At 45.7% G+C, this 18,293-nt stretch overlaps 1 protein-coding gene across 1 annotated transcript; it reads right to left on the bottom strand.

Moving 5' to 3' along the window:
- Positions 1–10,533: 10,533 nt before the first annotated feature.
- Positions 10,534–15,910, bottom strand: LOC125538364 (splicing factor YJU2). The gene is made up of 8 exons (XM_048701622.2): positions 15,557–15,910; positions 14,342–14,491; positions 14,113–14,247; positions 13,969–14,034; positions 13,736–13,801; positions 13,555–13,644; positions 11,381–11,462; positions 10,534–11,080 (listed from the first exon to the last, which is right to left on the bottom strand). Exons 1-8 carry the CDS (start codon positions 15,752–15,754, stop codon positions 10,863–10,865), a joined length of 1,005 nt encoding a protein of 334 aa, XP_048557579.1. The 5' UTR covers positions 15,755–15,910; the 3' UTR covers positions 10,534–10,862.
- Positions 15,911–18,293: the final 2,383 nt, after the last annotated feature.

The raw sequence follows: 18,293 nt of genomic DNA, 5'->3' as shown, positions 1-18,293 counted from the left end.
TTTGCAAATGAAGCACAACGTCAACACAATGCAAAGATCTTGACAATAAGAAGTGACAACGGCACCGAGTTCAAGAACTACACCTTGGATGAATTTCTTAGTGATGAGGGAATCAAGCATCAATATTCCGCACCATACACCCCTCAACAAAACGGTGTTGCGGAGAGGAAGAACCGGACGTTGATGGATGCGGCAAGGACCATGATGGCAGAGTTCAAGTCTCCATACAAGTTTTGGGCCGAAGCCATCAACACCGCGTGTCATGCATCCAATCGGCTCTACCTCCGCAAGGGCTTGAACAAGACCCCATATGAGATACTCACCGGTAACAAGCCCAACCTCAAGTACTTCCGGGTATTCGGGTGTAAGTGTTTCATTCTCAAGAAAGGTGTTCGGTTGTCCAAATTTGAGGCTAGACCTTATGAGGGCATATTTGTTGGTTATGCTACAAACTCTCATGCTTACCGTGTCCTCAATAAATCCACGGGACTTATTGAGGAGACGTGTAACGTGGAGTTTGATGAGAATAACGGCTCCCAAGTGGAGCAAAGTGGCACTTGTGATGTAGGTGATGAAATTCCTCCTCAAGCCATAAGAAGAATGGGTGTTGGTTTCATCCTACCCATTGAGGAACCCCTTGTGGCCGAAGGAGAAGGACAATGCTCCACTCAAGTGGAGCCATCACCAACCCAAGGCCCACACGCTTCCGAAGAACAAAGTGAAGGCCCTCAACCTCATGAACAAGACCAAGGGCAAGATCATACTCAAGACGGTGTTGACACACCAAGTGATGCCCAAGGTCAAGTTCTCTCCCCCGAGTAAGTTCAAGATCAAGAACAAGCTCATGACGGCGCTCAACATGATCAAGTAACCGCTCCTCAACTCACCACCGAGGAGGAATTAGAGCGTCGTGCCGCCAAGGTTGCTTCCAAGCTCTCCACCAAGGATCATCTCATGACGAATGTGCTTGGAAGCTTAAGAAAGGGGGTAAGCACTCATAGACAATTAGCAAATTATTGTGAGCATCACGCGTTTGTCTCTTGTGTGGAACCCCACAAGGTCTATGAGGCGCTAGAAGATCCGGATTGGCTCAATGCCATGCACGAAGAACTCAACAACTTCGAGTGCAACAAAGTGTGGAGATTGGTGCCAAGGCCAACGGGGAACCATAATGTCATTGGAACCAAGTGGATATTCAAGAACAAGCAAGATGCCCATGGGATTATCATTCGCAACAAGGCTCGTTTGGTAGCACAAGGCTACTCCCAAGTCGAGGGTATCGACTACGGTGAAACCTTTGCTCCCGTTGCTCGTCTTGAATCCATTCGCATGTTAATTGCATATGCTTCTCATCATAACTTTAAGTTACAACAAATGGATGTGAAGAGTGCTTTTCTTAATGGTCCCATTAATGAATTGGTTTACGTCAAGCAACCCCCCGGGTTCAAGGATCCCTACTTTCCCGATCATGTGTATCAACTCGATAAGGCACTCTATGGCCTTAAACAAGCCCCACGTGCGTGGTATGACCACCTTACCGAGTTGTTACAAGACCGTGGTTTTGAAGTTGGGCTAATCGACCCCACTCTTTTTACTAAGAAGGTCAAAGGGGAGTTGTTTGTGTGCCAATTATATGTTGATGATATTATCTTTGGTTCTCCTAACAAAGCTTTCAATGAGGAATTTGCCGCTCTCATGACCTCAAAGTTCGAGATGTCCTCCATGGGAGAGTTGAAGTTCTTTCTAGGGTTCGAAGTGAAGCAAAGAAGAGAAGGAACCTTCATCAATCAATCCAAATACACCCAAGACATGCTCAAGAGATTCAAGCTAAGTGACGTCAAGCCGGCCTCCACTCCAATGCCCACCAAGTGCCAACTTGACTTAGATCCCAATGGTAAAGTGGTGGATCAAAAGGTATATCGTTCCATGATTGGTTCCTTGCTTTACCTTTGTGCATCTAGACCGGACATCATGTTGAGTGTGGGAATTTGTGCACGGTTTCAAGCCGCACCTAAGGAAAGTCACTTTGTGGCGGTCAAACGAATCTTTCGATATTTGGCTCATACCCCAAACTTTGGCTTATGGTACCCAAGAGGATCAAACTTCAAGCTTGTAGGGTACTCGGATTCCGATTGGGCGGGAAACAAAGTGGATAGGAAGTCCACTTCCGGAGGGTGCCAATTCCTTGGTTTCTCTTTGGTAAGTTGGTCTTCCAAAAAGCAAAGTTGTGTGTCTCTCTCGTCCACTAAGGCGGAGTATGTTGCCGCCGGTAGTTGTTGTGCACAACTTCTATGGATGAGGCAAACTTTAAAGGATTACGGTGTCACTTGTGACAAAGTGCCTCTCTGGTGTGACAATGAAAGTGCCATCAAGATTTCTCTCAACCCAGTGCAACACTTCAAGACGAAGCATATTGAGATTCGGTATCACTTCATCCGGGATCACATTAGGCGAGGAGAGATCGAGCTCAACTATGTCAACACTCATGACAACCTTGCAGATATTTTCATGAAGCCCTTGGATGAAGCAAGATTTCGCGAGTTAAGGCATGAGCTAAATATCATTGATTCGAGCAATCTGGCTTGAACCCGTGCACACCCTACCACGCTCAATTTGTTGTCTAGTTTAGGTGTAGGCATGGACATAGGGGGAGTGTTGTTCTCTCAATGAACAATCCCTCCCCCCATTATGCATAAATTGATCAAGTCTTTCACTTTAGCCATTGTTGATGGCACTTGTGCTTAAAAGACGAGTTTTGGTCATGGGCCCAAGGTTAAAATCTTCGTGGTGCCATACCTTTTGACTCAAACATGGGTGGCCTCGGCCACCGCCCTCTTGTGAAGAGGTGTGTCTTGGTCGTTTGCTGGTGTGTTTGCCGTTTTTGTCGTTTCGTCGAGCTAAAGCCGTGTCTGTTTAGTTGCCGTGGCGTGCTGGGCGGTACTACCGCTGGTGGTGCGCGGTACTACCACTCGTAAGCGGTACTACCGCCCCCCAGCACGGTACTACCGCTGGGGGACGAGAACAGGGGGTTAAGTCGGGGGCAGGGGGAGGTTTCTTCTCCCCCATACCCATTCACTTCGCCTCTCTTTTCTCTTCCTCTCTCCAGCCTCCTCTCGCCGCGGGAGGGCTCCGGCGGATCTCCGTCTCTGGGGCGTCCCTCTCCATTTCCTTTGGTGGAGTCGATCCCCACCTCGTCCTCTTACCATGGATGCCGGTATTGCCCCCGTTCCTTCTTTCGCTTTGTCTTTTTTTCAGTTCTTATTTCTTAGGGGCAATGGTGGTTGCATCTCTAGATTTTTGGCTAAATCTAGGCTTGAGTTGGTTGGAGAAGGCAACTAGACTATCTCGATTAGAGTTTGGTAGGATTATTTTTGAATTTGGTAGGCCGGTAGTGCCGGATTTGACTGCGGTAGTAAGAACCCGCTGTTTCACCGCCTCGTGCTATATGAAACTGTTGTTTCTCCGCCTCAAGCAGTACTACCGCTCCTCTTGGAGCGGTACTACCGCTTGACCTAGAGCGGTACTACCGCTCCCTTTGGGGCGGTACTACCGCTTTGGGCGGTACTACCGCGGGCAGGTCATGGTACTACCGCTGAATGCCAATTTCCATCATTTTCCTACCTTACCTTGATCTTTTGTTGAGGTTGTTGGCTTATGCTCGTTCTTTCTTGTTGTTTTGCGTGTTCTTGTGTTTGGCTCTAGGTGATGACCTTTCCGAGCAGCAAGGTCGCCGTATCAACCCCGGGCGTGCCACATCAAAATGCTACCGCACCTCAGAGCCAGCCGGTGGTTCCTCGAGCACCCAACCGCCTCCAACAAGTGCATCTACAAGTGTTCCTCCACCTCCTCAGCAATCGAAGTGAGCCGCCAACAAGCCAAAAGGGAAGGCTGTGACTGAGATGACCAACAAGGAGTTTTGGGAGAAGCGTCGCCGCAACCCCTGTGCGGTGGACCAAGAACCCACTTTGGTCAACCACCCGTTCTGGAACTGTTTTCAGTTTGCCATCTACTTTGATGTGATCAAGGCCAAGAAGAATCCTTTTGTTGATGTTCGCTCCATTGACACTGATGCTATGGAGAAGGACCCGAGTACTTTGGCGAAACTCTTCAGATGTGCACTCAGCTGAACATTCTCAGGATCATGCAATTCAACAAGGATTTTGATGCGGATTTGGTGGCTCAATTCTATGCCACCGTCCATCTTGGGACGGATGTCGACAGGACTCTGACATGGATGACCAATGGCAAGCTGCTTTCTGTCAAGTGGAACGCTTTCATGGAGTTACTTGATGTGGTGGATACCGGGCTTGAGACTCTTCTCGGTTTCCGTCCTCACCGCAATGCTACATCCACCCACAAGCAAGCCCTTTGGCCCTACTGCACTGTGAAGGTTCACCCAGTAACTGAGAAGAAGACCTATGAGATGTCTCCATATCTGGACATTCTTCATCGCATATTCCGTGAGACTCTCTTCCCTCGGATCGGGAATCTGGATATGGTCCACTCTTACCTCGTGGACATGCTCCTTTTCTGTCAGCATGAGAAGGAAGAAAGCACTGGAGAGAGCCTGGATATCTCTCATGTCATGTGGTCTGAACTTCTATCTGCCGTGTTTGAGCGCAAGTGTCCTATCTATGGTCCATTCATCATGCGGCTCATTGAGAGGGCCTGGGCACAGACTTATCCCAGAGTGTTGCTAGAGACTGGAGACTTGGTTTCTCATGAGATCAAGTGTCTGAGGAAGAAGGACAACTGGACAGCGCCTCACACAAGGGGTCCATCTGCTACTGCTGCCACGGGGGGCCCGTCTGCTGCTGCTGCCATGGGGACCGAGGGTGAGGCTGCTACTGATGCTCATGAGGAGGACTTTGGGCCCTCTAGTGCAGAACCGTCGTGGGCACAGAAGCTTAAGCCCAAGATGAAGAAGCTTTTCTGCATGGAGTCCCATGGTCAGTACATGACTCATGTGGCGGAGAAGCATGCCAGAACGCGCCACAAGGAGCTCATGCATCAGATGGGAGCAACAATTGCCAGTGGGTCTGAGGGTCAGATCACTGAAGAGGAGGACTGGATTCATCAGAATTGCCACTGGACCGACTCCGATGCCGAGCAGTTTTCGACCCACGATGAAGATGCAGAGATGTGATGTTCGAGATCTTCCTCCTCCCATCACCTGGAGTCGTAGTGTCACTCTATGCCCTTTTTGGTGTCTCGCTGCCAAAGGGGGAGAGAGTGTAGGGATTTGCTTCTTGTGTCGTGCTTTGAGTCGTCTTGTGTTTTCTTGTGTGTTCCTTCTTTGGTTTGGTTTGGTGTGAGTCCTAAGTTCTAGTCATATGGTGTAAGACATATGCTCCCTATCGCTACCTTATTACTTATGTCATTTCAGAGTACTGTAGTTTATTGTGAGTTGCATGCTTGTCCTGTTTACTCTCTTCTCTCATATATATTGTGCTTAGTATTGTTGGACTATAAAATATAGGGGGAGTGTTGATCCGAATGTGTGTGTCGTGCCATCTCTAGGTGCACACATTCTGGGGGAGCCCGTCTATATTTTGTAGTTCTTAGTTTTCTTCGTTTCATCTCTTTTCCTTGCGCAAATCCCTAGTTGTCATCAATCCACCAAAAAGGGGGAGATTGTTACGGCATATCTCTCTCAAGGTAGTTTTGGTGATTGATGACAATATGTTTGCGGACTAATCTTGTGCTTTGAATAATTCACAGATTCTCCCCTGGCACGAGACGCCTTCTTCCCCTTGGAGTGTATTTCAAGACGGTGTAGCTTTTTCGTTTCTTTCTCGATGGACTAGTTGCATAGAGGGCACCGTACTATCAAGAGGGGGTCCGCTGGGGTTTTGCATGGGTGGAATCATCAAGTACACATCAGCTTCTCACCCTCCGAGCTTTCCCTGTCCATTGAAGAGATCTCTCCTCTCTTCCATGTCCTGTCTGGGTCTAAGCGACAGTACCATGCACCCAGCGGTAGTACCGCTGAGAAGCCACAAGCGGCAGTACCGCTCCGCAGCGGTAGTACCGCCGTGGCTCCACAGCAGTAGTACCGCTGGGGGCCTGGCACCTCCGCCTGGTCCTCAGCTTCTTTGAGAGATCCCTTCTCCCTCTCTCTCTCTCCCCCAGTGGTAGTACCTCACTGCCTGCGGTACTACGGCCGAAGGGTCACAAGCGGCAGTACCGCTCCACAGCGGTACTACCGCCCTTGACCCCACTGCCGTAGTACCATTGGGCAGTCTGGCTCCTACCGCCTCGATTCGAGAGGTCTTTTTCTCGTGTCGGGTTTTGCGGCACTAGTCACGGTTGTAGTGATGGTAGTACCGTTCCTGGAGCAGTAGTACCGCCCTACCACCGCGGTAGTACCGCAGTTGGATCTGTTCCCTACTAGTCTCCTCAGCGCGGTAGTACCGCTAGCTGGCGCGGCAGTACCGCTGTCCTGGCGGTAGTACCGCCCCCTCTCAGCGGTAGTACCGCCCTGTGCGGGGCTGGTTGGTGGGGGGCAACGGGATTGTTGCCCCCACTATAAAAGGGAGTCCCCTTCTTCCTTCTCACCTACCTCTTCTCTTCACAAGCTCCATTTATTGCTCAAGCTCCATTAAATACTCCAAGCTTCATTTTTGCCCGATCTATCTCTCTAGCCAATCAAACTTGTTGATTTGCTCGGGAGTGGTTGAGAAGGCTCCGATCTACACTTCCATCAAGGGATTTTCGATTCCCCCACTCATCCCTAGCGGATCTTGTTACTCTTGGGTGTTTGAGCACCCTAGACGGTTGAGGTCACCTCAGAGCCATATTCCATTGTGGTGAAACTTCGTGGTCTTGTTGGGAGCCTCCGATTAAGTTGTGGAGATTGCCCCAACCTTGTTTGTAAAGGTTCGGTCGCCGCCTTCAAAGGCACCAATAGTGGAATCACGGCATCTTGCATTGTGTGAGGGCGTGAGGAGAATACGGTGGCCCTAGTGGCTTCTTGGGGAGCATTGTGCCTCCACACGGCTCCAACGGAGACGTACTTCCCTTCAAAAGGAAGGAACTTCGGTAACACATCCTCGTCTTCACCGGATCCACTCTTGGTTATCTCTTACCTTTACTTGTGCAAGTTCTTTAGTGTTTCTACCCTTGCTTGCTTGTATGCTTGTTGTTATTGCATCATATAGGTTGCTCACCTAGTTGCACATCTAGACAACCTACTTTGATGCAAAGTTTAATTTGGTAAAGAAAAGCTAAAAATTGGTAGTTGCCTATTCACCCCCCCCCCTCTAGTCAACCATATCGATCCTTTCAACTTGCTTAGTCGGTTATACCACATTCTCCCCGACTGTCTGAAGCCGTATAATGACTTTAGTAGCTTTACGCAATACATGTTGCGATTAGCTTTTGGATCCGGAATCTTCAGTCCCTCAGGAACTTTCGTATAGATATCCGTCTTAAGTGACCCATATAAATATGTTGTCACCACATCCATCAATTGGATATACAAATTCATTTTGCACTGCCAGTGATATCAAGTATTGGTACGTGATTCCACTCATCACAGGAGAATATGTTTCATCATAATCGATGCCGGGTCTCTGTGTAAACCCTTGTGCTACAAGCCTCGCTTTATATCTCACCACCTCATTGTTTTCGTTCCTTTTACGAACAAAAACCCATTTTGCCCCCACGGGGAAAACATTAGGAGGAGTAGGTATTGCTGCAGTAAATACCCCTCTCTTGGCAAGCGAGCGCAATTCGTCCTCTATTGCAACCTTCCAGTTGGACCAGTCTGAGCGTTTCATACACTCTGCCATGGACTTAGGTTCATGATCCAATGCCAGGTCATCTGCAATCTTTGAGGCAAAAAATATGTCAACAATTGTAGTCTTTCTATTGAATGATTCTCCTGATTCAACATAGTTGATGGAAATCTCATCAATACCTTCTGACTCATCGTGATTTCCCACAACAATCGAGTCACGGTGTACCGATGTCCCAGCACCAATATTTGTGTGCACAGTTGTGCCGGGTTCTTGATGCATAAGATCCTTCAGGTGTCTTTCAACACTAGGTTGAATATCAACCCGCGGTTGACCTGCATTTACTATTTGAGGGATCCTCATTTCCCACGGACGCTTCTGAGAAGCATTGTCCTTTTTGTCCAGTTTTCTCCCCCTCTTGGGCGGTTGAGTGGTCTTATGAGATATCTCAACTCTCTCTGGAACATTCATAGCAGGAACATGGGATTTAGTGACACCTTTATAATCAGTAAATGTATCTGGCAGATTATTTGCAATATTTTGCAAATTAATAATCTTCTGAACTTCCAGTTCAGATTCATTTGTACGTGGATCTAAGGACTGAATGCCTTTGACATTCCAATCTATTTCCCGGCATTCTTTGTGGTTCTTTTCTCCCCCTAATGCCGTAAAATTGTCCTCATCGAAGATACAATCAGCGTACCGGGCTGTAAATAGATCCCCTGTTAGAGGTTCCAGGTACTTTATAATCGACGGAGAATTGTACCCCACATAGATTCCCATTTTTCTATGTGGACCCATCGATGTACGCTGAGGTGGTGATATCGGTACGTACACAGCGCATCCGAATCTTCGAAGATGGGAAATACTTGGTTGATTTCCACGTACTAACTGCAACGGGAAGGCCGTATGATATGCAGTTGGTCGAATTTGTATCAACTCCGCGGCATGCAATACCGCATGTCCCCAACAAGATGTTGGAAGATTACAGCTCTGTAGGAGTGGTCTTGCTATCAACTTGATCATCTTGATAAGTGATTCCGCAAGACCATTTTGTGTGTGTACATATGGTACAGAATGCTCCACAGTTATGCCCAAAGCTAGGCAGTAATCATTGAATGCTCGTGAACTAAATTCAGCAGCATTATCCATTCTGATGGATTTTATCCTGTGTTCAGGATGATTTGCCCTCAGTTTAATGATTTGAGCGATCAGCTTTGCAAAAGCATGGTTCCTTGTTGATAATAGACACACATTGGACCATCTTATTGATGCATCAATGAGCACCATAAAATATCTAAATGGTCCCGATAGCGGTTGAATTGGACCACATATATCTCCTTGAATGCGTTCAAGAAAATTAAGTGGTTCATTCTTGATCTTCAGATATGAAGGTCTTGTGATTAATTTCTCAGTTGCACATGCAGTGCATACGAAAATCCGAAGATTTGAGGAAATTAGCAACCGTCCAGTTGAACCATCAATAATTTTTCTCATCATCCCCACACCAGGATGACCCAGGCGATCATGCCATATCTTGAACTTGTCAAGATTCTGAAAAATTATTTTGTATGCCAAATGTTGCTCTGGCTTGATGTATGTGTAATATAGTCCAGAAGATAGAGCAGGCAGTCTCTCATGGGTTTCCTTGTCGGATCCCTTCTGTTGAGTTATGAGTAGGCTTTCAACCGCATTGTCTTCATGAGTTTCAATGTGGTAGCCATTCATACGGATATCCTTAAAACTCAACAGGGTACGAGGCGAATCCGGATACAATAAAGCCTCCTGGATTTCAAGTTTTGTACCATTCGGGAGTGTAAATGTGGCTTGACCAGAACTAACAATTACTGTGTCATGACCACCAATTGTCATAACACTTCCCTTACTCTTTTTGAGACTTCGGAAGTATTTAACTTCTCGTAGAATTGTGTTAGAGGCACCACTGTCCACTAAACAAATTTCCTCCACCATTGGATTGTTTCTCGAAGTTTTATATAGAGTAAAAGAATAAAATTCATTATTTATTCAATCTCATATAGAAATAACACATACATTACAATATCTCGTAAAGGAAAAGAGTGCAATATTAATGATCTTATGATCTTAACAGGTTATATCTTAGGAGATTTCTCCCTCTGAATTTTGCAAGTCTCGAAGTCGTCGCATACCAATTCTAGTTACATATTTATGAAACAGAGAACTTGGTAAGGACTTAGTAAACAGATCGGCGAGGTTGTCGCATAACTTCGTTTGCAAAATACCTATCTCCCCCTTTTCGTGTTGATAACGTGTAAAGAATGATTTGATCGAACCGTAACTTTCATTGATGATCCATAAGGATTATACACATAGGGAACCGTCGCCACGAACGGATGCATCCGATCGTTGGGGTCGTGGGAATGTTGAACGGGTGTCTGTAGCAACCGACGTCCGTTTACACAAGGGAGGATTATCCCTAATAACAGAATTAATTTAAATCCTAACAGCTACTACACGATGAGTGCGGACGCGAGCAGGCCTGATGACACGTACGAGCAGGAAGCTGCCTGGGACCGGGCCGCGGACGGTGGTCGGTAGACCTTGACCCTGTGCGACCGAGCCAGAGGCGCCCAAGCCCGACGCGGTGCGCTGGTCGTGCCTGGATGTGGTGGTGGTGCCTTGGCGTCGGGCGCCAGGCTGGAACTTGGGTTGGACCGGGCTAGAGCGGCGCCGGAACTCAATCTCTGGATCATCTTACGTTCTCCGCACAGTACATCCTCTGAAAAGAATACGTCCAATGCACGCCGTGGCGATATCGTCAGACAAAGATGAATGACTAATGAAAGCTCCATGATTTACAGTATAACTGTACCGAAAAATCAACTCACAGGAGGAAAACACGAATACAAGAATAATCTCAGTGCTGCTTCCGGGAACCAAGCCTTCAAATTGTCCATAGATCTGGAGTCTCTGGACTATATTAGATGGCACGGATTTTCAGCACGACGGACTTACATTTGGCGGCAGAGACTTTGCGGGAGGAGACAATTTACACAGGCTTGGTTTCTGGGTTACACGATCGTGTTCCAGGCAGGGGCTTGTCTACTCCAGTGCAGTTACGACTCCAAGAAGAGTTGTCTTCAGTCAATCACTTTCGTCGCTATCATACTGGCAGAGGGACTGAAGAACATTGGTCTTCTTCCCTTCTGAAGCTTCATTTTTTTCCTCGGTGGCCGGTGCTTTGCCGTTATCTTGGACAGCTGTGGATTCAGTCTTCTGTTTCTTCTGAGGATTTGCGGTTGCAGCAGCGGGCTTTGGTTTTACTATGAATTTGGGCATCTTAGATGCAAAGCTCTTGTTTCCTGTAGGGGCAATGTTCGACTGTGAGGAACCCGTTTGTTTTCAAAATAGAATGCTATTTGACCACATAACAAGAAAATAGCACAGGTAATACTAGAGGCAAATAGCGACATAAACAGGGTTGACATTCGCAATCCATGATAAAATATAGTGATGGCTCAAATAAGCTATATGTGGATCAGGCTCAGTGCATATTAAAACAACGAATTATCGAATGTTGGATTCTGCATGTGCAGTCATAGCTAGAACTTAACAATATTAGTGATACTGTGAAAACATGATAAACGCATATGAGGGCCTACCTTCCTTACTGGCACTCTCAGGTGCATTAGCTTTGGTCAATACATCTGTTGGATTTAACACTGCTTCAGAAGATCCATTGATCTGCAGAAAAAAAATTAACCGTCAGCTGCTCAAATAAACAAGTTCAATAGACGTTGCACTGAAAAACAAATACAAGAAAATATTCATGGCAACAAGAAAAGCAAGCCTCATATAAAAACTGCAGAATATCTTCAATAGAAATTGATACAATGAGAGAGACTCCATAAGACATAAACACCATTAGATTTATGGCAATGTTCGATATATCTTCTATGCTACATATTGCTTAATGACCAGCATTTTACTCTTACCAGTGAATTAACATCTTCCTTCATATTAAGCTTCAACAATTGCTATAATTAATGCAAACTGAAAGCATCCTAGAGAAACCACAACAAATACTTCACAGAAGACAATTACTTTGGTACTTCCAAGTTTAGTTATTAGCTAGCTTACATATTGAACACATATCTACTACTATAACACAGAGTTTCGTCTCCCGTCCCGCCCAAAGAACAGCCACAGTCTAGACGGGGAATAAAATCCACACACGCATGATGCCGGAAAAAAAGAGCCCACACATGCCCAAGCACGCCAGCCTCCGATCTAAAAAACACACGCCCACACGCACCGACCCACATCCCTGCGGGTGACAGCATCCTTGCTCCCTTCCCAACTCACAATCAGAGTCCATCTCCAACAGCCGCGGCACACGCCTTTCATTGCCACCTCCCCTCATCTCGTGCCTCGCAGGCGACATCCAAGGACCGGTAACGATGTCTTCCCTAATCTCTGACGTCCGCCCCCTTCCCTCTGTCCAACACCGCTACCTTCAACTACGTCCACTCGTCGCTTCAACCTGGACTCCGCGTACTACATCTTCGACTGATGCCGCACACTGTTTCTCCGACTAGCGTCGTCAAGCGCTTCGGCGGCGGCGGCCAGGCCCTCCAACGACGCCTTCCCCTCTGACCAACTCACTACTGGGATAACACGAGTAGTGGGATAACACACACTGATGTTTGACATTACTTATTTGCTCTATGTAGAGAATAACAAAAGTGGAAAGCAACTTTGCCTATTTAACTATATATAACTTCCAAATTAAGCCCGTCTTCACTAATGGTTTTTTGTTATATTTTTAAATGATAAACTACTTCGGTTGGAAGGAAGAAACTACATTTCCTACTGAGGACTTTGTCGTGAGAAATTGAGAAGGCAGAAGCTTACATGTAACAGGGAGTAGTGCTCTAAGTTACATATTACATGACTGGACACTACTATACAACTTCCGTATAAATGTAAAACAGTAGAGTGGAATATGCATGTCGACTGCGGTATGTTTTAACTACTTCATTGTCCTTCCAACAAAAAGAGATTACTTAGCTTCCGAGATGTGCTATTGTCGATGTGATCAAACATGTCCTATTTCTGTTTCACATTCCATCTGGTTGTTGGTTACTGAAAACCTATCTTACTGAAAACCTATCTGGTCATTGCTGTTTGTGTGATGGAATTATACATGTTCAATATAATATGTTCTTTAAAACTGATAACTGGAGCAAAAAAAATCCTACTACCTTTGTTGAAGTAATTTGATAAGTTCAAGCACATGTACATATGCTGTTGTGTATTTTCTCACGCTACTTCAGATGAGATTAAGGTTATGACAATGTGCATTTATTTTCTGTGGCACATATATATGCTCCTAGATTTATTGGTTTAATAAAAAAGGATGGGATTTGGGTCACACATGCACACATAGTTCTCCTTGCTCATTTAAGAAAAAAATGGTTTTCCAATATTTTGAGTACTACTATGTTTATATAAAAAAAACAAATTCATATGCCGTCACGGCACACGGGCACCTTACTAGTCTATATAGAAAAGCTGCACATTTACAGTTTACATATCAAGAGGAATGTCGGAATGCTTCAAATGAAGCAAGCGACGACAAATGATAAAATGACATATTTTGAAGTTGTAACTGATGGCTGCTTTGTCAGGTCAACTAGTTTGGGAATATGGAATTAAATTCAAGCTAGTTGTCTACAGTGATGTTTCTGCAATTGAACTTCAGAGCATAGAACCTACAATATAAAATAGAAACAGAAAAGAAAAGGAAGAATACACAATACAGTGAGACAAGTACCTTTAACATGACACTTGGCTTTCCTAGTATACCAAAATCTTCATCATCGTCATCATCGTCTTCGATCCGTTTAACATAATCTTTTGAGTTCTGCAATAACCAGCAGTATGAGACGGTTAGAAAAAATTCAAATGCAAGTTTGCACATGCAGGCACATATGAAAATTGACATAGAGGATTACTCGAAAAGTGATTGATTTGATGAGTTCTTCGTCTTCTTCATCTAGTTCTGCTACTGTTTTTTCCTCCTGTAACCGCACACAAAATGACCAATATTAGAGACAAAAGATTTTAGATAAGAAAATGATACCAGGACTACCATGCCATAAGCTAATCTACATAATACCCAAAATATGACACGTTACATGTGAACATTTTATCAAATATACAGAAAACAAAATCTGTGAGATCTTGCCTTCTGATGAGCGGAATGCTTCAAAATTTCAAGCATCTGGTCAACGGAGACTCCAGCATGTCTAGACTGTAAACAGCACAAGAAAACAGTGTCAGTACTTTGCATATATAAGTACAGAAGAATGGCAAGATGCCCAGATCGTACCTTCATAGACCGCATTTCTTCTAAAGCAGCAAGTATGTCCATGTCCTGCTTTGAATCCATTGCTCTGTTCTCCAGTGCTCTCATTGCATCGCCCATCTCCTCCTCTTCTCGTTTTCTCTTCTGTTTGTCCACAACCTGAACAACGTAAAATACATCACCATGATTAAATTGAAACTCAAGCTGGTCGAAACATAGAAGCTGTACTTAGAATTTGCCATATATCACTCACCTCATCCTCTTTCCGCCAAGGTTCAAAATTGCGACTAGCCCCAGATTCCACCGTGTAGTCTGAATTCTGAGGGTCTGTTTTGAAAGTCATCTCAGCTGAGCACCTAGTACACTTGAAGTAAAACCTAAATATTTGTATGCCCAAGTATGTCTGGGCATAGAAGAAACATAATCACATTAGCATGGATTTGCATTGTATCGGTATCAGTAACCAAAATACGCATCATCAACATGGATACAAAATTCAAGTTTCAAGCAATGGAAGGTTATGCTTCCCCATATATAGTGATAAACACTGGATGCAAATAGTGGTTGTAAATTGGACTCGACACTCTCAGAATAACAGTTGAACTGCATTATGGCTAGAAGATAGGGCAGGGTGCTTCGAGATTAAATGTGAGTTAAAGCATCTCCAGCAGATCACTAGAGAACTCCCCCTATAAGTGGTTATATGGGCTCTACCAATAGAATTATTGGTATTCGCATGTGTTCTGACATGTGGGGCCAAGATGTTGGTGAGCTAAAAAATCTTCCTCTCTCTCTCTCTCTCTTCTTCACGAATTCTCTCATGGCACGAGGCAGGGAGGCGTGCCGGCAGTCGTGGGGGCAGCGACAGAGGCGAGGAGGTGCGCCGGCGACCGGGGCGGTGATGCTGGTGGTGAGGTGCGCGCCAGCGGCAGGGGCGGGGTCGGAGGTGGCGCAGTGGGATTTAATGGTGGCTCGGTGATGTGGCATTTATAGGGTGGGTTGCACCTTCCCCCTCTATATAGGGCGAGTTGGGGTGGGTTTTTTGGTGATCACCAAGAAGTTTTGAGGGAAAGGGGATCTGCACCCAACTCACTGAGTTTTTTGGGCAAAGGGGATCTGCTGGAGATGCTCTTATTGACTTTGTGTGCCCCACTTTTGATATAGTACTTCATATAAACATGAACTTTGTGTTGCATGCCAATGAAGATTGTGAAAAATCAAAGCAGACAATATGATTTGAATAGCTTCGTTGACTAGCCTATACAACTCGGATCACTGAGTTATAGCTTTTCGATTTTGCGCAGACCGGAACAAGCATCAATGGGCAAACGCCACACCACGGCAAAACTGACACTATCGCTTAGTAATCGGGGCATGAATCGTCTCAAATTGTGCAATTAAAAAAATAGAGCCCCCTGGGGCGCTAGGGCTAAATAACCAAGCCTAGGTATCACGACAATCGGCGTACCTCGCCGATGCAGTCCTCCTTGCGCGAGTTGAACTTGGTGCCCTTGTAGATGTACGTCCCGCAAGTGCCACAGCGGATGCTCATGGGAAGCATCATGCGCACAGTGATCTGCTTGTTCTTGGGCTGCTTCCGCCGCGGGATCTTCGCCGGGTCGAAGTCCGGCGGGTAGTACTTGTTCAGCACCTTCCGCTCACCCATCGCTCCTCCGCCGGCAAGCTCGTCGGAGCACTAGGTTGGAGGCGGCGGATCGAGGGCCTGGTGGCGTTTCGAGGGCGGCGCCTGAGGGCCGCAACTCGCAACTCGCAAAGGTAGTGGTCGGAATTTGGGTTGCGCCGGCAGGTTTTTCTTTTTCTTAGAAAAAGTATGTTTTGGTCCTCAAGTTCCGACGGTATACGCTTGGTCCCATGAATTTTTAGGAGACACCAGTAAACATGCCCATGCGTTGTAATGAGAAAAATATATATTTTTTACTGTAAAGCCAAACGCCAATTATAATTACTCTGACTGGACACATAGAGAATAAATTTGATGATGACAAATATGATGGATCAATTAACAATAGGATTTTCTTAGGGCACTAGTTTGAAACTTGGGACGTTAATCATAGTCAACTAACCAGATGGACAACCTTATCCTTAGATTACCATAGTGATAATAAAAATATCATACACGCAATGTTTCTTTTCTATTATTGACATCATATAATAAAGATATGGTACTCCCTCCTTCCATCTATATAGTGCTTAATGCGTTTTTTAAGATCGCCTTTAACTATTGACAAGATTAATAGTACATGACATGCACAATGTAAAAATTATATCATTGAAAGCTCCTTTCACACACGAATTTAACGATGTGCTTTGTGTAAGTTGTATGTCATAAATTATTGCTCTAGTATTTGGTTAAAATTAGCCTTGAAAAATGCATTAAAAGGGAGTATACTTCGTTCGATGTTCACGCATGCATGCTTCTTTCGTGTGTGCTAATCATGAAGCATATCACATTAAAATTATTCATAAAAATGTGTGTTGCTAGTGTCTTGTTTTTTATGGATACAACTTAGGAATTAGAAAAATGTTATGGTGTTTAGATTAGATCGTCAATGCCTAGCCAAAAAAATACCACATCACCCTAGCAGCCAGTTTGAGTTTGCAAGGCGCACAAACAAATTTAAATTCAACCTCAAAACAAATATATATAGCACTAAATCCGATAACGTGTGCAGAGTTCGGAGCATTTTCGGAGAATAAACACATGTGAAACACTAAGAGCTTCTACAGCCGGGCATTTCATATCCTCAAACATTTTCGGACACGCCTGGTCGGTGACCGAGCAGGAGAGAAGCAAAACAATGACCAATTGAACCCCTCATATCATCCCTATGCGTCTAGGACTATCTGCAAACTCTCATATTGAAGACAAATGTAGGAAGAATACAAGGGCTTGTGGACGTACCCAGTCAGTCCGCCACATAGCATGCCGCCCATCTTGGACCTGTTTTCACTTGTTTTATTTATTATTTTCTACTTTTGTCTTCATGTCCACAATTCACGCGTAAGTGACCGGACATATAAAAGAGAAAATGAGAAGTATGACTATATAAACGAACAAATAAGAGCTCAAAACAGACACATCAGATCACTGATCGGGCGTGTCCATGGACGTTTAGAGGGCTCGATTTGCTAACTCCGATGGTAGATACTCTAACACGTCCATGTTACAGACTGGGAGATATTTATCAGTCGATGAAGGATCAAAACTACACCTTTAATTCCCGCAAAAGAAAACTACACCTTTAATTAAAAACAGAAACGTTCAACATTCGTGCATGCTAGCTAGCTAAATGTCTTTTTTTTAGAAGTCAGCCGCCCTTGATCTAAAAATAAAGAAAAGAAAAGGGAATCAGCAGCCTCGCTGGCGCTCCACGATAACACGCACACGTTCTGGTCGGTTGATAGCAAAGTTATCCATTCCGACCTCCCCTACCTCAATCTCCACGACCTTCCCTGGAACGCGCCGCCGCCTGCCCTGCACCCACTGCCCCCGGAAGATCCCTCGCTCCCCATGCCTCACCACACACACCGGGACCCCTCTCTCGCTCCCTATGCGTCACCACACAAACGAGACCCCTCTCTCGCTCACCCCGCACCCCACCCCAGCTAGCGGCTATGGAGGGCTCCAAATCCGCGCGCGCCCGGGAATCCCGCAGCGGCCATGTCTCGTCCGCCGCCAGGCGGCGTCACCGTTGGGGACCCCTCGCTCCCCCGCGCGCCACTGGATCCCCTGCACCCCCTGCTCCAGGGCCACCAGCGGCCATGGCTCCTCCGTCGGGATCCCCGCACCCTTGCTCCACCACCGCCACCGGTTGGGCTGCAGCCGGCGGCCCTGCTCATGCTCTGCATTTTTTTCATGCGCCTCTTTCTTTTCGATTGGCCGTGACCCTTCCCCTCGGGTTGATGCACCTCTTTCTTTTGATTGGACGTGACCCTCACTCTCGGGCTATCGATTTGTGATGCATGGCATCTTTCTTCAGATCTCTATCTCTAGGCTAAGTCATATCTTATCTTCTTTTCTTGGCTTGTTGATTCTGTTAACTTCAAACGTATATATGTTGCTAGGATTTAATGTAAAGAGACAGTGTGGGACTAATTAGAATCTAAAATTATAGCATAAGTCTGAGCAATTTTTTCTCCATGACTCTGTAAGGGAGGTGGGAAGAGTGATTCTTTTTATCGGG

The sequence above is a fragment of the Triticum urartu genome, chromosome 2A (assembly GCF_056163025.1).
Source record: "Triticum urartu cultivar PI428250 chromosome 2A, HENAU_Tu73, whole genome shotgun sequence".
NCBI lineage: Eukaryota > Viridiplantae > Streptophyta > Magnoliopsida > Poales > Poaceae > Triticum > Triticum urartu.
Note: the sequence above shows the minus strand (reverse complement) of the source record. Positions and strands in the feature narration are given on the sequence as shown.